The sequence below is a fragment of the Haliaeetus leucocephalus genome, unplaced genomic scaffold (assembly GCF_000737465.1).
Source record: "Haliaeetus leucocephalus isolate CR32 unplaced genomic scaffold, Haliaeetus_leucocephalus-4.0 Scaffold566, whole genome shotgun sequence".
Taxonomy (NCBI): Eukaryota; Metazoa; Chordata; class Aves; order Accipitriformes; family Accipitridae; genus Haliaeetus; species Haliaeetus leucocephalus.
Window position 1 is genome coordinate 734753 of NW_010973002.1, and position 23469 is coordinate 758221.

Sequence of the window (23469 nt, forward strand, 5' to 3'; positions counted from 1 at the left end):
CCGGAGCCGCCTCGCCGTGCGGCGCCCCCGCCGAGGGACCCCCCGGGGAAGCGCTGGGGGGGCCATCGCAGGCAGGGCGCGCTCCCGCGAAGCGGCTCCCGCTGCCGCGTTAGCTGGGGCCGTGCTTGCGCGTCGGAGTGGCTTAGCTCAATAAGTGTTTTCACTCATTTGCTTAAAGTAGCATGCCTGGAAGTTATCGGAGCCCACAAGTGCTTCCTGTGGCACCAGCGACATGTTGGCAGTACCTGTTACCTAGATTTGGGCCGTTCAACCCTCTCGATCATTGTATCCTATTATTTTCCTTACACCGAAGGTAAATCCAGCAGCACTTCCTCCTGTTCCAGCTCCGCAGGCACTCACTCGCACATACGGTGGATTCATGGGCAGTGGAAGGAGCAAAAACACCTTTGAATGTCCTGTTGGTGCAAGTGAAGGAAGAATGTATTTCCAGAACTGGTCCTAGACCTTCTCCCTTTTCAGAGTCCTGAAAATCACGCTACTATTTCCAAGTAGTTTAGCTGCTGAAGTAGATAATTGAAAATATACCTTCAGCAGTCTTTTCAATGTCATTTTGATAGCAGTCTGTTGCTTATGTATGTCACTGTATAGTTAGGCTCCCGACAAATAGGTGCAGGTTTTTCAAGTAGCAAAGTGGAAGAAATATATTATTTTAAATGGCATATTGTTCTTAAATCTCGGCATTTCACAAAGTGTTTCAGGAATTACTCAATTACTTTTAAGTAAGTAACTTTTTAAAATTTGTAATTCCCCTTTAAACCTCATTTAAACTGATGAACGAAAAGTGTTTGAGACCTAATTTTGAAATTAGCTTTCAGTGTTATTTTTCCTTGACTGTCTCTTTTCCACTAATGCATAATGTTTTTTTATAGTGGCAGCTCTGGTGTTGTGCTAAGTAGTAGCTCAGGTGCAGCAGACGTATTGGTCACATGTAAAGTTAGTAAAGTTAAATACAGGAGACCTGTTTGTGTATTTAGTACCTTTTGTGATACCACAGTTGAAAGCAGTAACTTTCAATGTATTTTGAACTCTCTGTGCATGGTAGCTGTCAGATATTTCTGTAAGAGCTTTGAAATCTGCTGTCTTGGTCAATATTCCAACGGTCATGTTTAATGTAGAGAAGATGGAAAGGATCTCATTTCCCTTGCAGGGAAATTGCAGGGTGAGCACAGGTGTGAAAAGCAACCCAAAACACTCCACTGGCCCTTAAAGTTGAAAAATGTAGTTTGTCTTTGCCTGAAGACCTGAACGAGAAACTGTGACTAAGTCTAAGGAGAAATTGTGATTCTCCCAAGAAACTTCCATAGAACAGAATTTCACCTACAGCATTTAAGCTCTGATTTACTTGGTCAGTAGTGACTGCGCTGAAAGTCCTGTTGACTCTGAGAAGTGTTTATGGGATGAAGGTCTAAGCATTAAGCCTTCTTAACTGCTAAGCTCTACTGCTTAGTTATACGTTGAGGTTTCCCCATCTCTAATGTGTTTATTAGGTTTGCCATCCTTTTCTTTAGTTTTGAGTAGTCTAAAAGTTGTCTTTTGAGTAGTGATTTCATCAACTGTCGCTCTGAGTGAAATGCCATTCTAGTGAAGGAACTGCCAGCTCTGAGAGCTGTCCAACACCACAGCTCGGTAATGAGCGGGCTGTCTTCGTTCACTTACTGAATGCTCCTTAGTTCCTTGGTCAGTTGCTCTTTGCAGCTGGTGCAGACCATGATGGATTTTTTCTTCTGTATGTTTATACCAGAGGCTGTTAAATCATGTAGGAGGAAAATAGCCGAGGGCATATTTTGGAGGAGCATCTTGGGTATGTATGTTTGTGTATTAGCAAGTTGGATACAGACCATGTAGTCTTGTGATCTGCAGCTGGCAGTTGCTGGCAAAGGTGCTTCATGGAGAGCGTGTATGACCTTAAAAATACGTTTTTGACGGATGTGGAGAGATCCTTCCTGGGGACTGCTAGGGGGGTTGAAGGGGGGGTTAATGAGGTATCGTGGCTGAGAAAGGAAGATTTTCTGGTGAATGAAGATTCATCAGCTGAGGGAGCTGTTCATCAGAGAAGACAGTACACTGCTGGAGAATGAAAATGTCTGTACAAATAGTTTTGGATGAGTAGTAGGCTCCCATTCAGTTAATAGTTAAATAGTACTTTTGTTGGTGCAGGAGCTGTGTTTGAACTGTCGAATGATTCCATGCGCTGCTGCAGAGCAGCATTAATTACTAAGCAAGGATTATAACAGAAAGACCTCCTGCTCAGAAGTCCAGCACATTACTTAATTAAGGGATGAAGTGCACACTTGATACTCTTTTTAGATGAAAAGTACTTAATACATGTTTTTGTCTTTAATGTATTAGCAAACATTTAATGAGGTATGGCTACAGATAAGAAAAATGAGGTAAGAAGACTCTGACTGTTATAAGATAGCATGTCTGTTTTTCATCAGCAGACCTTTACAGAGGCAAGGAAGAGCAAGTGGGATGCTTTCAATGTAAAGCTGGCCAAATTTAGGGTCTTGTAATCTTCTTAAATTATGATTTTGGCAGAGTGCAATTCTCAAAATCATTGCATAACCTTTAAAAGCCTGTGACCCTGGGGCAATTTAAATTTCATTGGCAAAGCTTCTAGGAGCAGAAAGACCTGATTCTGCCCGTGTACAGCTTGCCTCTCTAACTTCTATGTTTCTCCATTTAGTTCCCTCCAGGATCTAGTTCAGTACAGGTTTTATGAGTTTCTGTAGAGAAGTCTGCACAAAACACAGAAGCTGTCTCTGATCCTTTCTTTCAAACCAGGAAAGAGAAAAGGGCTGGTGTCTTCTGTTGTGCTTGAACCAGAACTTAAGAAGCTAAGTCAGTGGTAAAATCCTTCATTTAGTGGCTCATAATGAATTGTCATCATGTTTCCCTCTCCTTGTCAGGTTACTTCATATGCAACTGTACTCTCTCATAAAGCCCTGAGCAAAACCAGCAACTTTAGTAGTTGAGCTTCTCTGGGCATCTTCCCATGTTCCTGTTAAATCTCACCTACTGGGTTGGAAAAGAGCTTAAGATTCACCGATCCAGAGAGATCAAGAATATTAATATGACTTGCAACCACTCTGATTAGGAAATTCATATGGGACAGGAACATGTGGGCTATTATCCCTTGTGCCAGATTTATCGGTTGCATTTGACTGTGGAGCTAGGGATTCCATCCTAGGAACTAGACATTTTGGTGAACATGGTTCAAAATAGGTTTTATAAAGGCAAAAAGTAAGTAATATAGTTGAGATTACAATTTGAGAGTTACTGGTTTCTCAGTCCTGTTCTTGGCCAGTTGGACTGTGCTTTCCCTCAGAGTACAAGCATATTTGACCTTTTCCAGCTCTACTGTCCATGGTCCTATCCAGCTATTAGTTCCTTTTTGTTTGAATACAAAGAGATGTCCTCTGCACTGCATATTATAGTGTCTGTGCAGTCTAGTATTTGCAGTGAATTCAAGGCACCACTGGAGCTGAAATTCTTTCTTGAAACTGTGAGAGTCATTACTTTGGGAGGTAGTGTAAACTGAAATGTAAACATTTGAAATGATCTAAACTTGTAACTGTCATCGTTGAGGTTAAAAAGAAAATTGCTTTCAGTAGGTCACTGACAGGCCAGGTATTCTAAGGACAGGACTGCAATCTGTGCATTTCTGAATTTACTCTCTTAATGAATGTATTTTGTTCAAGAAAAGGCATTGAGAGATTCATAAACTCTTGCTGATTTTTTAATCAAATTATTTTTAAAGTAAAATTCTTGTGAAATTGTAGATTAGGTCAAGTGTTTCTATTGTAGGCTGACTTTTCAAAGCAAGTAATTTTTATCTGTATTGTCTGTAAGCCCTCAATATGGCAAGAGCGTCATAAGTTGATCCTCCTCATCAATGGAGTCTTCATAGGCACGGGGCCCTGCAAGCACATGTTCCCTCAAGAGAATAATGAAGAATCTCCTTGGAAAGGCACAAATTCTTTGGAGTCAGTGTAGCTGTAGCTGGTTTTGCTCACAATTAACTTGATCTATAGATTAACCTATGTTCCTGGTTCTGTTCCCAGTGAAGGAGGATTAGTTGCATATGATATCAGTGATTATTTTAAAAGTAGCTTCTATTGCTCCTACTTCTGATGCTGTGCCCTCTGTTAGAAATTGAAAGTGGACTGGGCATTTTTCCAGCCATGTGATGGCAGCAGGTTACTGTAGATTTTATGGTTGAAGTAAAATGGACTCAATACCACAGGGACAGTTTCTGCAAATGCTTATACAATTGATGGGATTAGTTAAGCGTATGTGTATGTGGGTTTGCAGAATATCAATCCTTAGATGTGTGAATTATACAGTTATTTCAAAACTGAGCCTGTGCCATGTATCAAATGGTAAACAGTGCCTGGATATTCAAGCTGGACATCACTTTCCATGATAGCACCCGTGGAGTTTCATCTAATATGAAGATGTGTGTCTTCTTAAATATCCTCTGTTTGGCAAACCCCCACTGTCTTATATAGTCATTAAAAAATACGCCATGATTCTAAATGCAGTTGATTCAAATTTAATTGAAATCAGCTCTATTAGGTATTTCTGTTAGCTAATTTCATCAGTACTTTAAAGTGGTTTTCCTGTATTTGAGTACCTGGGGGATCTGGAGGTTTTTCAAAGCTGTTAATCAAATTATATCATTTTAAAGTGGCTAATTTAACACTGGGCTGTGAAAAGTTAAACCAAACTAAGAAGTCAGAAACTGAGTCAGGAATTGGACTATTTCTCTAACAGGTCCCAACTCCTGTGGATTTGAATATGTTGTAGTTAGCACAGAACAGAAAATTTTCCCTGATTCGTGAACTAAGACAGGAGAAAATCGACAGAGACAGACAAAATAATAGAATACAGTGACACAAACCTCATAATACTGATCAGCATGTTGCCTCGTATTCTAGCCTAACTGTTGCTATGGCTTCTGGGGTTATTGCAAAATGAAGACTTTTAAGGAAGGCCTTATAGTAGAAGAATGAGTTAATTTCATGGATATTTACATTGTGAAGAGCTGCCTTAGAGAAGTAATAGAAATGCTTGTTGGCAATAGGCCTGTCATTGCAGTTCCAATTACCAGTTGATGTCTTAATAGTAAGATGTGATGATAGCCATGAAAAGTAGTCAAAGCAAAGCAGTCTTAAGTGACATGGTAGAGAAAAGTAAGGTAGAATGCAGAGGAGGAGTGACAGAAAGTAGCATGGGCAAAATGTCCTTCTCAATTCCCAATATTTCCATAAAGATCAAGGCAAGATCATGTCTGTTAAGTTGAGGCAGGTGGCCAGGTTCTGAAGTAGCTGAGATCTCAGATATGATATGAAGGAAGAATCAGTGAGATTTAAGCAGATCATGGGTGGGTCTTATAGGCTGTAGGTGTAAGTGACAGGCATCATTGCTGGTGTCAGCACCGATACAGAAAAAAGGTATCAAGAAAGTTTTCTGAAGATGATGAAGAGATTTCTTGATGTTTAGTTTGAGATGATGGTTAGATGTCCATGAGCTAGTATGAGAAAAGAAGAGATCAGGATAAAAGTAAAGAGTCTACAAGAATGAGCCTAGACATGGTAGCCGGTTTCATGCTTCTGGTGAGGTTACTTGGAATTCACAGAAACAATGAAAACTGAGGTTTGGAAGCAAGGCTAAGTTTAAAGCTAGATCAGGTTGCTCAGGGTGGTCCAAGGATGGAGGTTCCACCACTTCTCTGTGCAGCCTGTTCCAGGGCAGAACCTTTCTCTTCATCAGGGATGCTTTTCTTATTTCCAACCAGAATTTCCCTTTCTGCAGCTTTTGGCCATTGCCCCATGTCCTATTGTGCACATCTGTGAAGAATCTGGCTTCATTTGCTCTGTAACTCTTCTTCCCTCCCACTCCACAGGTGGTAGAAGACTGCGATTAGCCTTTGCTTGTCCAAGCTAAACAAAGTTCCCTTAGCCTCTGCTCATACGCCGTATTCTCCAGCTCTTCAGTCATATTACTTGATGTCTGCTGGGCTGGCTGCAGTTTGGCCACATCTCTTGTGTGTTGTGCTGTGTAGAGTGGAATCACCAATTTCTTTGACTTGTTGGGTATGCTCTTGCTGATATAGCGCAGTATGTCATTAACCTTTTGCTGCAAGGATGCACTACTGACTCATGCTTAACTTGTTGTCTGTGGGAATCCACAGGTTCTGCAGAGCTGCAACTGGTCTAGCCAGTCCTCAGCCTGCAATGATGTCTCCTGCCCCAAGTACAGGACACTGTATTTGTCTTTGTTGAACTTCTTGAGGCCTGTTTCTCCCGTCTTTCTTAATGGTAGCCCTGCACAGCAGTGTTTCAGCCATTCCCTCTGGTTTGGTGTCACACATGATCTTCCTGAGGGTGCTTATGCCCCATCATCAAAGTCACTGATGACATTTTTAAGCAGCAGCAGCCCCAGTATTGACCTATGAGGAACACCATGCATAACTGACTGTTGCTAGTCTTTGAACAACTGATCACTGTAGTTTAAGCCCAACAGTCCACACAATATTTCTTTCATCAGGCAGTCTTGCAGTGCAGTCCGGTGGATACTTTACCCATTTCGCTACTGGGATACTAGAGGAGGCTGTTTTGGAAGCTTTACTGAAGTCAAGGTAAATAAGACCCACTGGGTCTATTAAGGGGTAGAGAAACAAAGATGCTGAAAACCAGGACTTGAACCTTCTCAGGAGGCGGGAAGCTTCAGGCTAACAAAAGGAGCAATTTTAGATTAGCGTAAGTGGTGTACTGGGGAAGACTGACTCATAGAAACTATGAGAAGAAAAGACTCCAAGATGATTACTATGGCTGATGATGGTGTTTTAGGCTCTTTGTTCATTTGTTCCCTATATTTGACATGTAGCACTTCTTAAAAAAGCAATGTGCTCTTTTCCTGACTTATCTCAGTTTGCACTAAGCATTTTCCCAGTGCAGTTTTCTTTTAAATTGTGCTACTTCTCTAGCTATGTAATTGCTGCAGGCATCTGTGGAAACTGTCTCAGACCAAAGTTCTCTCAACAAACCTGATTTATTAAATGTGGCACTTCCAAAATAGCGCTGCAGATGAAAGAGCATGACCACTGCTGGCTAAGAAGGAGCTTAAAGTCAGAAAGACTTTAAAATGATTAATCAAGTGTTATTGGCCTAGAGAGGATTCTTTGCTAAGCATTGAGACCTCTTAGAGTCTCGATCCAGCTTAGGCACATTTTCTGTAAGTGCACTTCAGAGTTACAGCAGTTCCGTAGTTAGTTAGCCTTGTTTCTGGCTGCTTAGTTGCCACATGCCTTAGTGTTTTTTCTGCATAACTTTTTCCTTTGTCGTAAAGGAGAAATTATTTTGTGTAATTGGCAAAGAAATCTCGGCACTGCCAAATTGTGCTGCTCTTGGATTAGGAGTGTTTAGAGTGATGAGACAGTGATTGCATTAGATGAATGCCTGCAATGCTACTTACTGTCCAGCATTTGATACTCGCTAACTACTTGTAAAAAGTAACTGACTGAAACTGTAGTGTTTTCCACAGGTTGTGGGTTATGCTTTATATTTCTGTCTTGGTAGTACAGCAAATAGAATATAGGGGTTATTTCTGTAAAGACTTCATAATTTTGTATTTACACTATAGTTTGTTCTGGTTTTCAGTATTTGCTTTTGAACTGTGATTACACGGCTCAAAGGATTTGCAATGATTTATTATGGAGACTTTCACCTTTAGGTTAGTGGCTTATATCTGAGTGCAGGATCAGAAGAGTCGAGTTATTATCTGTGAGGGGCTGCATGAAGTAAAGTGGCAGCCTCAGTCCGTTTCTAGAGAACAGGTACTGTCTCCCAAGGCTGCAACCAAAGTTGTAAATAAGGAGGCTGTAAAATACTTATAAAATTTGATTTTGCATATCCAGTTTAGGTTTTAGACACATAATAAAATACAGACAAGCCTGCATATTTTGAGCTCTTCTCAGACCTTAGCTTTCAGGGATGCTGCTGAAGTTTGATTATTACTATACTTTTTGAAACACCCACATTTTCCTAATTAAAATATTTTTCTTTGATATGTAGAAAAATCATTCTGGGATGGTATATGTGGCCCAATGTGAGCTATAATTTATGGTTTAAATTATGTAGAATAAGATTCATGATTTTTAAGCAGTAAAGTTGTTTAAATCAATGAAAACAGATTACATGCTAGCTTTTATTACATCATTGTTACGCATTACTCTAAAATACAAATATATTGATATTTATTGTTTTGAAATCAGTGTGTTCTAGGGCAATGGCTTCCAAAACCCCAGTTGGATTCATTGGGCTGGGTAACATGGGAAATCCAATGGCAAAAAACCTGGTAAAACATGGATATCCAGTTATTGCATATGATGTGTTCCCAGAAGCTTGCAAAGAATTTCAAGACTTGGGTGCTCAGGTATAGTAATAAACTTTCTTTATTCCAACAATAACTGTAAGTGTTGAATGGTTCTTGCATGCAATGCAATTAAATAATCTGGGTTTTTTCTTGGTTAAGATCACAATCGGAACTCAAACATCTGAATCTAGGAGGTTTCACCTGGACAAAGACGTGATTCTACCCTAAGCAATTTTCATGCTGTTAGCCAGAATTGCTACCTAGTTGGACTTCTCTAGCTGTTTTTTTCGCCCTTTTTATGAGAGTAGGTTGATGGCCTGTTCTTTCACCTCCTTTTCTCCTGCTTCCTCCTCCCCCAGGTCTAGATGGCCAGTGGGCTGCTTTTCATCTGGTTCCTACTTTGACCTTTTCAGGTTAAATGACCCTAGTTAAAAATTCCTGCTGGCATAGCTGTAAGGGTTATAGGGACATATGAGCTTTCCTGCTGCTTCAAGGTGCAGTCCTCAGGGGCAGGGGAAAAATCTAATTATTTAAGTGCTTATTCTCTTGGAGGTGAGGAAGGTTATGGTGAGAGAAGAGGAAGGAATGAAAAGGAAAAAAGAGGGAAGGAAATTGATCACATTAAGGAGGTTTACCTTCCTGCCACATACCCTGCAAAATGTTGGCCCTGTTCCAGTCAGTGCTATTGCTTTTGTTGATCCATTAATACACCCAGAAACCCATTCAGTCTCTCAGATGGTTGGGTCATTTCTAAGTGTCTGAAACATATCTGAATGTTTTTTACATACTTCAAAGGTATAGCAGTTTAGATAGTTGTGGGTGGATGGATAGGTGCATAAAACACTGAAACAAAAGAATGTACTCAAGTAAGGAAAAAACAATGCAAAAATAAAACTCTGATGTGACAGTGTAGGGGATAGGAGGGAATTTTCGAGCAGTGGCAAGGAAATTGTAGGTAGATCTAGGCAGAGGAACCGTATGCCTTGGAAGTCTAAACTGTTGGAGCTAATTGGAGCTGTTTTAAATAATGAGGTAACATCAAGATTCCCAAAAGATAAAATGATAAAGTGCACCTGTTGATAATTAATTGCAGCTCCCCTTGAATAATTACAGAATCTAGGCCTTAAGCAGCAAAGTAAGCTTTTCAGCTTCTTTTCCTAGCTACTGTTTTTATATTGTTAAAGCAGCTGAGACCCTCAGGCCTGAACCAGACCTGTCTTGAGTAAGAGGCTGGGCAAGTGGGAAGGGAGTCTGTCTTGAACAATTGGTTGTATTTTAATTCATGTTCTCCAGTAGGATCTTTTTGCTGTGGCTGCCCATTTGGATAGCTTATTGCCATAGTAATAGAATCCTTGGCATCCACTGCAAGACTTAACATGATATTAAAGGTGAACTATAATGCTTTTAAAAATAAAGCCCAAATTATGTTTTAAGATCGTAAACCATGAAGAGAATACATGGGTAGGCTTAAATACAAATAAAACACACTTAAAGAAAATATGTGAACATAACTTCCTCTTCTTGATCTATGGGTGTAAATCCTACCCCAACATTTTTTTCAGCATTTGGAAACCTGTGGGTCCAGGGGGGGGCTTGTAGAAACTGCTATAGAAGAAACACTGGGCTCAAAGGGCTGTTTTCTCTTTGGTCTGGCTGGTAGGGTAAAACCATCAGGAGTGTTACAGAGGTGAAAAGATGCCCACCAAGAGACAGTAAGTGTTGTCAAATGTCCATTGTTTAAAGTCAGTGCTACTACCAAGGTATATGGAGAATGAGGGATGTTTGATCATAAGCCTGCATAGTCTGTGACTCCACTTTCTTTAGCCTCTGAAGTAAAGAACTGGGAGGTAGTATATGTCTGGAGGCAGCCACCTGCCTGCTGATGGTGATTAATAAGGGGAAAACTGGCTGAGCAGGAGCAGCTCTGTGTGGTGAGACACTAGAACAGGTTGCCCAGAGAAGTTGTGGATGCCCCCTCCCTTGAAGTGTTCAAGGCCAGGTTGAATGGGGCTTTGAGCAACCTGGTCTAGTGGAAGGTGTCTCTGCCCATGGCAGGGGGGTTGGAACTAGATGATTTTTAAGGTCCTTCCAACCCAAACCATTCTATGATTCATTCTATATAAAACCACTTGGGGTGAAACTTGGAGAAAGTTGCAAGGCTACAAGCAAGGGAGAAGACTGAACAGTGCTGTGAGCAAGCAGGCTGCCTCCACACTCTACTGTCTTTCCCCTTCCACATAGTCATCACTTTCTTTCTCACACAGCAGAATGCATATGTGTCACACAGTTATTTTGCTTCAGTTTACATATCTTTGAATCTTACCTCAGATTTGGAAGTTTGAGAGCGTGACTGAAGTCATCTGATGCATGAAGCAGCATAAAAATAGAGCTTGCTTTGGTGTATTCAGTAAGAATGGCATTTCGGGAAAGCAGAGTTATTAATTGACTTATTGTAAATATAAAGAAAAAAAAGGAAATAATTTTGGAACAAATATAAGCAGATGTGCATATTGAAGGGCATAAACCAATGACCAGTATGAAGAAAAGTCTCCCTGATCCAGTTGCGTGCTGCAAAAGTTTGCTTGAACTGGCAAGTATCAGAACATGTATGGAACTTGGTGGACTTCTACTCTGAGCCAGTATGGTCTATGTTAGTAATCGGCAAATAGTATTTGGTATGTTTTTTAAAGTTACATGCATATTCTGAATGATTTCAAATGCTTAATGTTTCTTAATAGCTTTCAAATCATTCAACTTTATTTCTGAGACAGGAAGACCCAAATAAAAAAAAATATTCTGTATGCTGCTTGTTGAACCAGGTATGTAGGTTTTCTCTGGGATTATTAATCAGACTTGTTAACAGTACCAAAAAGCCAAGAATGACAATTCCCACTTCAATGCCCACTTTTTTGCTACTTACTTCAAGGTAGCAAAATTATTATCCTTTGTATGGTTGTGGAAGTACTGTCTCAGTCTGTGTACATTTTTAATCTCATTTTCTTCATGTAAAAGGCATGTTAGTATTTTGAAAGACATGGATGGAATAAATTAACTTCTGTGTAGATGACTACTGTGCTATGTCTTCTGTATGTCTATGTTGCTTAAGAATTGTTTAAACCTGTAACCAAAATCCAGCTATATCCTATCTACACAGCCAAGTGGAAATGTGAAGCTGATGTAGTTTTTGTGTGCCCAATTCAGCTTCTGGTTGAAAGATGAAAATGGGCCACAGAGTCGTCGGCTGATAACTTGCAAACCTCTAAGAATACTGGAGATAATAGTTTCAAATAAGAAGACGTATATAAATTCAGGTTCCAATTACACACTTCCTCTCTCCTCCTCTAATAATACACATTGGGACTGAACCAAACTAGAGATACTCAGAACTAAAGACAAAGGTGTCATACTCCCATATAAAGAGCTAGGCTCTCCGGTCTCCAGGGAAGCAAGTCATAAAATTAACTAATCAGATATAGAAGCTTTTCTGCTTATAATTGCCTCATTTATTCCTCCTAACCTTTGTTCTTTAGACTAGGGTGTGTTTTCTTTTATAACTGTGTGGTATACCAGATGTTTTGTGTAGTATTCTTTCAAAACAAAACCTGCATGTTTCTAAGTCCCATCTGTGTCAGTTCCTTTACTTTTTTTTTGAGAGCTTTGTTCAGTGAATGTATCTAGTCTTCCCTACTCTTACTTATTTTATAATTAAAATAGAAATCAAGAAGTTTCTTATGCTGTACCCCAGAAATCCTTCAAGATGTTATTCAGCATTTCTTAAAAATGTATATAACATGATTTCTTTGATGGTGAGACCTTATGAACACATTGTATATAAAAAGAGAATATATTTACATAAGGCCTTTAGTATCAAAACTAACAAAAATGATAACAAATACCTGTAGTTATGAATAGATAAGGAATGGTGAAACGAGGTCATCAATTTGTTGATTTGTCTACGTTACGGAAAGGAATGAAATTTTCAGGTAGCTGTTAAACTGCAATTTCTTTAACCCTAAAGCCATGTGATATGGAAATTCTAATTAATGAACACTAAGTAAGAAGTGCATATAGAATTTTGCTGAAGATATTTCATAAAGTTTAAAAACCCAAGGCGTATAATATACCTAGCAGAATACATCATTGCAACATTATGTGTCATTCAGCAAAAATAACTGCAAAATAAATACTATAAGCCCTATCCACAAACAAAATCTAATTTCTGCTCATCTTGTTTCCTGCTTGGAACTTAATTCTTTCCAGTAAAACTACCTGAATGAGTGAAATCAGATTTGATCCTCGTGGGCTAAAGATAAAAGAATAAGCTGTATTTTTTTGTTGCTGTTTTCCCTGAGCTATGAATGTATTAACAATGCATTTTTTAAATAAATGAGTTATTTAAAACTAGTATTGAACAAAAATCTTAGCGGTAAATGCCTTCTCTATAAAACTCACTACATCAGCTGTCAGTATTTCACTTGTTGTGTATGTATCTTAAATACCATACTGCCTGCCTCTGAAAATGAGCTGGGGAAGGTAATATACCTTTAAAGTTCAGTATTTTTATTTAACAACCAATACCTAACAATATATTTTGAAACTTGTTCAGATCTTTTTGGTGAAGGATGCTTGAGCTGGTAATTTTCCTTTTTAAAAATGTCAACTGTAATACTGTGAGAAACATCAGTTAGTTTATCTGTTTTTTTTTAATGTGAGGCTCAGAGGTGCATTAAGTAACTTTTTCTTTTTTACTCAGTCTTTTCTCTTCCAATGCTGTATATAAGACAAGAAAAAAAGTGAGATTTTTGTGATCCTTCATGTTGTCCCTCCTTAGAAACGTCGTACAGCAATATTTTGTATAGATGCATGGTTTATTGTGAATTGAATATTCATGAATGGGTTGATGGGATGCAAGCATCCCCATTGATGGATGTTCTGGAGGAACTTCCGCGATAGGACATCCTTTTCAATTTTTTAAATTTTTCTGTTACTAGATCCAATTAATCAACATTTTCATTAGGAGGGCAGTTTTTCTTGTGTTCTAAATTTTTACCTAGCTTAGTTGTGACTGGTGACCTGCGAATACTAAAAACAAACTCAGCAAACATGTTTGATAATTCTTGAAAAAGAGTTGTAAGCTTACATAATTTTTTTTTCTTTAAAAGGTAACAGATTCCCCAGCAGATGTAGCAGAAAGAGCGGACAGAATTATTACCATGCTGCCTTCTAGTCCAAATGCGAAAGAAGTTTACACAGGAGCAAATGGAATTCTAAAGTAAGAATTTTTTGTAGTTTGGAGAATTCCCACTCCTACTCAAGGCTGTATTACATTGTTTGTCAAATGATTGCTGTTGGTGCAACTCTTGCTGTGCCTTCAGGGCACTTAACTTGATGTTCTCCTCTGTTTTGTCACTAATGATATTCTAATTACACGAGTTCTCTTAAACTGTGCTTGCTTTTGAATGGGTTTTGGCTAGAGTCTTAATTTTACTTTCAGTAGAAGAATAATTTATGTGAATTTGAGGCAACTTAACTATTACCTTTCTTCTCAGTTGCGTGTTTCTTTTACCATAATGTAATGTACTACAGATAAGTATAACTAAAATATTTGCTGGCAACAATTATTTGCTCAAATACTTCCTTCTTTAACTTGAAATCCTATAAATGAAATATTCTGAAGAGATGCCATTGTGTCTCATGGTATTAAAGTGCATTAATGTAGAATAGCTGACAAAGCTTTATTGATTTCTACTCTTATTGTCTGTTTATTACACAAGAAAATATCTAAAGAGTTTGCTTAATGTGAAACAGGTTTTTTTAACTTTTGTGGAGGGATTTCCACTGAGCCTAAAATCCGTAGTTTGCAGAATTCTAATACTCAGAGTTTTTGGACTTGCCAAATTAAAAAATAAATAGTATTTCAAAGGCTCTTCTGGACACATGTACACTGCTCCTGGCAGGCTGACTAAGGCTACTCAATACCTCTGAGGATCATGTAGGATCTTACTGCTATCCAGGTTAATAATGTAAAGGAGGAAACATACAGAAGACAAAAGTACAGCAGATTGTCTAAAACCAATGACATCTTTTTTAGCTATTGATTGTAGGCGATATTAAAGTGCAGTGATAAGAAAATGAAATAGAGGAGAGAGATTTCTGTTCTCCTTGCAATATAGGAAATAATAGTTGCTTCCTTCACTTACTGTCCGTAGTTTAATTCCTCACAAAGTAGGACTGAGCAGATCTAAGTATCTGTAGCTTAGACCCTTCAGGGAAGAAGGGTAATTGGATCAGTCCCACAAAGCTAGGCAAACAGCTGTGGGAGAACTGTATCCAGGATGGTGGTGCTTTGAAGACCAATTGGCAGTACTTACAGGTATAATACAGCCAGTTAATCTTTTGACTACTTAGATGTGGAAAATACTGCAGGGAACAGGGGATGTGGAAAGCAGTCCTGTGCTTCTGCAGTTTCTCAGCCTCCATATTCAAGAGAAGGAAGCGTAATATGACAGTAGTGGTTAATTGTCGCATTGAGTGACCTGCTCCTTGGTGAGTGGTTTGACTTTGATAATTTTCTGAAGCTTTTTAAGCTTTACTGAAGAAAACATTGATGCTCTGCAGTGTTGAAGGGTTAACTTAGTCATGTTGCTGTGTTACCAAGGAGCCTATGCCACTGCTTCTTGTTCTGAACATAAGGAGAGATGAGGTAGTACTGTATCTGCCATGCTGGTTATCATTTGCATGTGTCCAAACTAACTGTAGCAGCTCATCCCTTCTGTAAAAAAGGACAAGTTCTGTGTATGGGTCACTGTTTGAGTCTGGAGTTACAGGGGGGTCCACAACTATATATATATATTGAGAGACTATTTCCAGCAATCTAGGTAATTCGATTTAGTGAAATTCACTGTACGGCCAACAGCATGCAAGGTGCAGCAAAGCTTTTCACCTGTCATGTGTAGCTTTAAATTACTCACCTTTTTATGACTGGAAAATTACGTTGTTTGATTTCATGGTGTTTGCTGGTCCAGTGGACATGAAATCATGGTGCAATTGAATGGAAAGAGGGATAAAAAGATAATAAATTTTTTATTGTTGAGGGCATTAAAAAATTTTACTTTAAATGCATTTTTTTAAACACATATACAACACTCTGTGTTCTACAGTTTGGGATGCAATTCTTCTGCCTAAATTTACTAGCTATCAGTGGGAAGACTTAACGTTTTTCTCCGTGCTTTGCTTTAAATCTCCAGTGGGCTTTTGTGGTGTTAGGTATGATCTTTATGTAGAATAAATCGTAGCAATAATTAGAAGAATGCAGTCAGGCTATTCTGATAAGAACTTAAGATATTGTATATATAGAGAAAGAAAATTGTATTGTTATATATGAAGTTTTAGGCTGTATCAAGATTTAGTTCAGTTGATTAGAATGCATCTTATATGATCTCTGTATGATATACTGCTCAAGCTTGCATGATGGCAGGTTTTCCTAGTGCACCCTTTTTGTGTAATTTCTTTATAATAGTGTTTAGGAAGAACATCCTTTTTTGTGTTCAGGTTTTATTGTGGTTTAATTCCTTCAAAACTCTGTGATATATATACTCAGCAGTATATATGAGCAGGTCTTGCTCAATAGAGTTTAAAACTTTGTGTTTATTAGTGTACCAAAAAGTGTCTGTACATTTATCCTGCTGAGGAAAGCCAGTGCCATGGTAATAGCTGCAGATGTCTTGTGCAACAAATACTTAATAATTAATCTTTATTTTAGGAAAGTGAAGAAAGGCTCATTGCTAATAGATTCCAGTACTATAGACCCTGCAGTTTCAAAAGAATTAGCCAAAGCAGTTGAAAAAATGGGAGCTGTCTTCATGGATGCCCCAGTTTCTGGAGGTAAGTCTTCATTAACAGTTTACCTCATATTGGACATATCTCTTTGTTTGCAATCTCAGCCACGAGTTTGTACCCTTGTTGGTACAAGTTGCTTTTCTTTGCTATATATACAGTATTCTTCTTTTTGTTCCATTACATTGAAGAAATGTATGTTATTTTAGGAATATTTTTAAGGTTTGGGAATATGCTTTTGTGTTAGACCTGGAGAAACTGAGCTTTCCCATGGTATGGTACAGTGGTCCTTTTAATTTAACTTCTTTCATAAAGTTCTATTTTTATGCAGGTATTCACATCTCTTTACTCTCCATCTCTCCTTCCGTTAGGGAAAGACTGTTTGGTTACCATTAAGCAGTTCTGCTGCTTTTTCATTAATTAAAAAGGAGAGAATGAAGGGGGGAATAAAGAATTTCATTGTCAAGAAAAAACAGAGCTTTCCTCTGGTTTTATAACAGTTGAAGAATGTGGGTGATACTTGTCTATTCTTGGAAGTTGCTAACTATTGATCTCTGAGTATTTCATCTCTTTTAAGAAATAATATAGAGAAGGGAAATCTTTATTTTGTGGACAGAGGAGAGCAGAAGCATAAAATTAATGTTTTGAAAACAGAACCATAGATGATTATTGAATTCTTCTCTAAACCCCCTAGAATTAGAAGGTGAGGAAAACCCATTTTGTGTGGGAAAATCTTGGGTTTTTTACAATGCACTCTAAAAATTAATCTAAGTGGCATCGTGAGAATTCTTTATTTTCTTGTCTTTAATGAGGTAATTAAGATAGTTATACCTGAAAGAGAATAAAAATGCAAAGGGTAGGAGAGAATTTGGCCTTACAGAATTTGTAAAAGGTATGATGCACAAGCTAGAAAGAGCATAGCTTGAATTTCAGGTCATGAAGATGAGTGTGAGTGAGGAGCAAAAACTAACCATCTTTTTAATTTTCAACTGAAAACTAAGACAGGATTTGGCTACACACTAGAAGCCAAAATTTTCGTCCAAATTCCAGTGTGAACAGAAAGTAGAAAGACCCAGGTAGGTGATATTGAAGAATATGATGGAGAAGACAAGATTCTTGCTTCCCAGCCAAAATATTAGTCCTTGTTTTATAAAGTTAGATAACTTGTCAGCCTGGGAATAAAAACCACAGAAAAAAATACGTTGGGGGTAGATTATATATCTATCCGATCCTTTTCTAAACACAACATGGCCTTCTACCTATCAGTTGGGCAATTCTGACATCTTCTGTGTGGTTCCCTTCAATCACTTTCCCCCAAATATGTTATTTACCTGAGGGAATTATTTATCCTTTAGAAATCTCTGTAATTTGTTTTTACCTGTAAGTTTTTGATTTAAGGTTGACTATGCTATAACTACAAAGAAAGAAAGAAAGAAAGAAAGAAAAGTTTGATTCCAAAACAACCCTAGCTGTTTTGGGGGTTTTTGTTCCTTGAGAAAATGGCGATGCTGAGACTGGGTTAATATGATAACATACAGTTGACTAGTTGACTACAGATGGCTTTTTTGGTGTTAGTCGTTTATCTAAATACAGTTATTTGGTGTTTAGTGTCAGTTACGGATTGAGTGATATTCTGAAGGAGGGGGGAAGAATGGAGACTTAGCTTTCTAGTACCTAATGTGTTTATGAATGCCAAGGAGCACTCTGTACAAATCACGGTTAAAGTGGGCAGTTGCTAGAAACGTGGAGAAGTTAAGTATGTTGGAAAAAGCTTTATTGTTATTCTTTGTTCTTTCCATCTTTCAAGACCTAACACATCAAGTCTTTGGGGTATTTTTGTACATCCTGACTGCATTGTTGGCCTTTAGACAAAACACTAAATGGAGAAGTATGCTCAGCTCTCTAGAAATTGGCAGGCATTATTCTGTTGCTGTGCAATGCAATAGACTTGGCAGGAGTGTGAGGGAGGGCATTTGTGGGATGCAGTGAGGAGGAAGAGAAAGCAGCATGCCTGAACTGTCCTCTTTAGATCTGTCTGTTTACTAGCTGTTGTTGGCAGACAATTCCACTTGTGTTTTTAGGTATTTGGGTGTTGCCTGATGGATGTTAAAGTTCATCTGCACTGTGAACAAGTTATTTCACAAACTAAATAATATTTTGAAAATTGCTTGGTCTATAAACCTTATGGAGAAATAGTGGTGATTTTAATCCCATCCTGACATTGTGAATGAACTATCTTAAGGCCTAGCATTAGTGCCAGATTTTAGTGGCTTGTTTGCAGCTTTACCCCTGAAAGGTTCTTCCCCTTCACCTTTTTCAGAGCCCAATGTAGTTTTGCCATCTTCTTCATATGATTGAACTACAGCATTACTTGCAGCTTACAGTCAGGACCCATTAAGTGAAGTTGATGCACCAAGTTACTATAGTGTTATTTTGTATTAACTGACTTTTGAAAATACTTCTCATCCCAGTAGTTGCATGCAGATTATGCTGCTAATGCTGTCTAGAGATAGCAATCGCTTTACCCTGGGATTAGGATCTCTTGCAGGTCCACATGAGAAAGTTGTGTCACAGTTCCCAGTGCTGCCCTGATTCGTGAGCATATGACAAATGAGGAAGCATCTTCAAAATCCGTGTTTATTTAATCTATTTTTTTTTTAATCTAGAGGAGTAAATTTATCTTTTTGCGAAGATTGGATTCTGCATCTTTGTATGTATAAAAGGATTTTAAAGCATATATTATCACAGAAGCATATTTAAAACCAACTTATGTTGGCGCTGAAGACACTTCTGGCTGAGTAAGGGATCTAAATTTAGCCTTTAAGAATGGTGTCGAGTTTGTCCTCCCGCTGGTTTCACTGAAAGTATGATACAGATTCTCATCTTGCAATCCAGAGCAAACTTTACTGGTAGTTTCACTGCTGCTGCTGTAACATTTCTTTTTTTAATTCAGTATACAAAATATGCATTGTCTGGAGTACAGTGGGTGAAATGTTTTTTTTATCTCTCATGTGATGCTTTCTTCATTGTAAGCATTGTTAGTGTTCAGATACTACCTTTTCAACTTGTTTTCCCTTCCACTGACTCTTGACATTGTATCAGCTCCTCTTCTGCTCAAAATGCATTGTACTGCATTCTGCTGGAACTTCAGAAAAAGGTGTGACAGCTTGATTTGCTTTTCTGTTTTTGGAAGTACGGATAAACTGTTTTCAATTCTTTTGTAAGTATGATTCTTTAGATCCAATAATGAAACTTAGGTTGATCTTTAGATCCAATAATGAAACTTAGGTTGATCTTTCCCCTCACTGTTTACTTTAGCCAAGATAGTAATAGAAAAAAAAGTCAGATTGCTAATTGTTAATAAGAGCTGTCATGTAGAGAACTGTTGTCATGCTAGAATCATAGAATCATAGAATGGTTTGGGTTGGAAGGGACCTTAAAGATCATCTAGTTCCAACCCCCCTGCCAGGTTGGAGCTGGTTAGAAAAGGTTAGAGTTTCTATTCCAGCTGTCATTTCAAACTGTTTCATCCTATAGTACTGCTTCCATAAGCTCCAGCTAACCATTAAGTGATGGAAAGAATATTAGTAGTAACACTGACAAATTGAGGCTTCAGCTCTCTGGTAATGTAAACTAAAATGTGACTCCTTGAAGGGTGAATTGCAGACTTATTCCCTGTATGGCCAGATCTGTACTTAACATGGAGCAAAGAAAAAGATTGTTTAGAAATACTGTGGAGATCTTTTTGTTGATTTCCTTTCAAAGAGCAATATATTTCATGATTCCAGCTTAAAAAAAAAAAAAAAAAAAAAAAAAAGAGGACATCTCAGAATAACTGGTGAATGTGTTTCTCTTACTTGAATGTTGAAGGTTTAGTGCAGCGTCTTTTCCAAGGGAAGCAGAGGAGAGGGCCTTGCAGAAGAGTAAGACTATGTCTGTGCACACTAATGCTTGCAAAGATGATTTGAAAGATGTTGTAAGACTAGACTAGATAATAAAAAATAGTAGAGTGGTTCAAACATTGCATCTCTTAGCTTGTAAGTTCTACTGTAATAAGGTAGCATCATTGATATGTTTGCCAGAGTAAAGCTGCTTTAATAGACCTCTGTTTTGTTGGAGAGCCTTCGTAGAGCTACTTTTTAACTGGCTTTCCTAGGTTGTGCTTACTTTGTCTCTTTAGCTTTGTGCATTTTTAGAGAAATGTAATCTTACGAATTCATGGAGTAGAAGAGTTGGTTGGTTGAGTCAACGTCTTTAATTTGAGAGATTATGTACTTTTTTAATAAACAGAAGGCATGAAATAAGGAATCTCCTGTATTCAGTGGTATAGAGGTTTTGTTTGGTTTTGGCTTTTTGGACTGCTAATGCAATGATCAGAGTATCTGTTAGGATCCTTGAAACACTGTCAAGACAAAGCAGGTTCATGAATTTAGAACTAATAATTCTGATCTATCCCCCTCAATGGCAGGTGTTCTTGTTGATGAGGAAAAGATCTGAAGGCATAGCAATATTTGCTCCATTGTTATTTCTGGATTTATGCTTTTATGTTTTATTTTTAAAGCCTGAATGTGTATACTCAGAATGGCCACAATGTTCTCTGTGCTGATGTGATGGGTTGACCCTCATACTGAGCATAGCATTTATCACCTCACTACTTCTTCTGCTCTTCCTCAGTCACTCCACGTCTTGTCTAATCTTTTCTTTCCTGACATGTTTCTTAATTTCTCTGTTTCTATTTTTGTTGAATGCATCTGATCATACTAATTTTTTGCAAAATTTATGATCCAAGGATGGTACTAGAAATTACGATGTACAACCTTAAAGTTAGTATGAAAAATGTTATTGAGTTATTCTGAAATTTAAATGAGGTAGAAGTAATGCAGGAAGTAACTGATAACAAAAAGGGGAAGAATCGGGTGAACTGATTTAAGGAAGCTGAAATGAGGACAAAGAAATACGTAGAAATCTGAGATGCTTAAAAAGTTTCTGATTCCTAATAACTTACATTTTAAACTATTTAACAATACTTATGTTTCTCAAAATAAAGCTAGTTTAATAGACGCCTTCTGTTGGAGAGAAGATGGAAAGGAATGAAGGTCTTGAAAATGTTGCACATTGGCAAAATGCATATTTTGACACTGGAGAGGGAGGAAGTACAAACCCTGTGCAGCAATCACAATGGTTGGCAGCAGCTGCTGTTGCAGAAGAGTTAGATAGCACATTTACTGGTGTGCTGACTTTGCGAGGGTATTTTTCTTCTGTGAGTCTATTATGCTTTTTATTTTATTTTATGGAGAATGCAAAAGGTAGCAAAGGCAAGGAAGAATAAACAAATTTGTTGAGAGTATCATCTAAAAATGTTCACTGGGGTGGAGGCAATTATCCTACAATGACTAAAAGGGTGGAATGACTGATTTTATTAAAGTATAGTGTATATTTTGGCTATAAAATTGTGTGTAGTCTGGCCAAATTGTGACCAATGTGTAGGGAAACATATCTGTCTCCATTTATTCGAAGGTGTAAAGATGAGTTATTCAGGCTAGCCCAGTGGGATATAACCAGGAATAATAGGCTGGAAATTATTAAGGAAAGAAAAATGCATGCTGTGTCTACCAGGAAAAACTTCCTAATGACATTCTTCATACACTGTGGAATAATTTTTCCAAAGGAGATGGTTGAAGCCAAGTATCTTGACATGCTTTAAACTGTACTGGGCAAAGTGCTAGGAACTATTCTGTAGGGAAAAATCTTTAACTGGCAGGAGGATGGCTACATGATCTAATAGGTCTTTTCCATCTCTAATGTCTACAATTCTGTTGTGTTCTCACACATGGTGTTCAAAAACAGTTAAAGGAAAACTGTCCAGATGGAAGTTAAAAATCCCTGTGGCACTCTTTGAAAAAGAGTAAGGGATAACTGCAGAATTAGAGCCAACATTCCTCATCTCAGTAAAACTGGTTCTAATATCCACGGCTGTATGTGAGCTGTTACTGCATTCCTAATAGCTGCTCTGTTTGCTTGTGGTTACTTTAGTGCTAGTATCTGGCTCATCCTGTCAAGTGTTCTGAGATACACAGAGTAAGAAAGATTTTCAAATTTCAGCCTATCATAAGTCCTAGGGAATAAAAATTAATTTATTTCATTTTCTGAATTTTGATTGCTTTTTCTGGAGAACTTTTAAAGTTAAGGAGTTGCAGGTGGTGTTTGGAAATGTTTCTGGAATGCAGTGATGACTTTGAAGCTTTCTACAAAGTTTGTTTTGGTTTTAAATGTTCATAGGCTTCTTTTTCTCTCTTTTTGCTCTTTAAACAGAGCCTCTTGTTCACACTGTGTATTTTTCATTTAGTCAAAAAACCTAGTGTGACTCCCATGTTTGGGATAGTGGGGATGATGAGCACCAGACCTTAATAATGCCCTGACTCCTCCTGAGTCCTAATCCCGCACTATGCTAAATGTGGATGGCAGGCGTGTCAGCACCGAGCTCAGCACCATGCACACCAGAGCAGGAAGTACAAACTGGAAGGCGCAGCACAGAGTAGAACTGGGAGTACACTGTGCCTGCACAGCAGCCTTCCGTGTGGGGACAGCCCCCACCAGCTACAAGCATTAGAGGTATCACTGGAGAAAAGGCAACTTATTCTGAATCTTCATGCAAAGCAGTTGTACTTGCAATTCAGTGTTGCCTTAAACAGACTTTTTCAGTCTGTGGGTGCAACTCCTGTTGTTTAAAAACAAAACAGTCCAGAGAAACCTGACTTACTTAGGTAGATTGGGCCACTGAAGACTTAATTTTGTCTATTATTCAGCAAGGGAGATCTGCCGATCTTACACTAGACACCTGAGAAGAAACATTAACATCCTAAGTACCTGAACCAAAGTCTTAGGACACATTCATGCAAACTACTCTGTGTTGAAGAAGACTCCTTTGTAGGCCCATTAAACACTTACTTAAACAATTTTAAAGGAGTAAAAAAAAAAAAAAAGAAACCCAGATGGGGGGAACTTTGCAGGCAGGGACAACTGCCCTTGTCTTGTAGTGCAGGCCTTTGAAATTAAATTGTTTGTTGATCCTCTAAATGGCTGAATTCAGGACTGGTAAGAATGAATGCTGATCTTCTATTGACCCCCATCTGGATGATGCTAGTATTCTGGCTTGCTTGTGTTTCCTTTTTAAAGTCATGGTGATGAGTTGGGCAAGGATGGGATTTATGTGTGACCATCCGGAGCCATTCT

At 38.2% G+C, this 23469-nt stretch overlaps 1 protein-coding gene across 1 annotated transcript in view; it reads left to right on the forward strand.

Moving 5' to 3' along the window:
* Positions 1 to 6575: 6575 nt before the first annotated feature.
* HIBADH (3-hydroxyisobutyrate dehydrogenase) overlaps positions 6576 to 23469 on the forward strand; it is a 78268-nt gene continuing 61374 nt past the window's right edge. The window contains exons 1-4 of the mRNA XM_010577556.1: positions 6576 to 6664; positions 8300 to 8460; positions 13563 to 13672; positions 16163 to 16284. Coding sequence (XP_010575858.1) covers positions 8314 to 8460; positions 13563 to 13672; positions 16163 to 16284 — 379 coding nt within the window. The 5' untranslated portion in view covers positions 6576 to 6664; positions 8300 to 8313. The remainder of the gene's footprint in view (positions 6665 to 8299; positions 8461 to 13562; positions 13673 to 16162; positions 16285 to 23469) is intronic.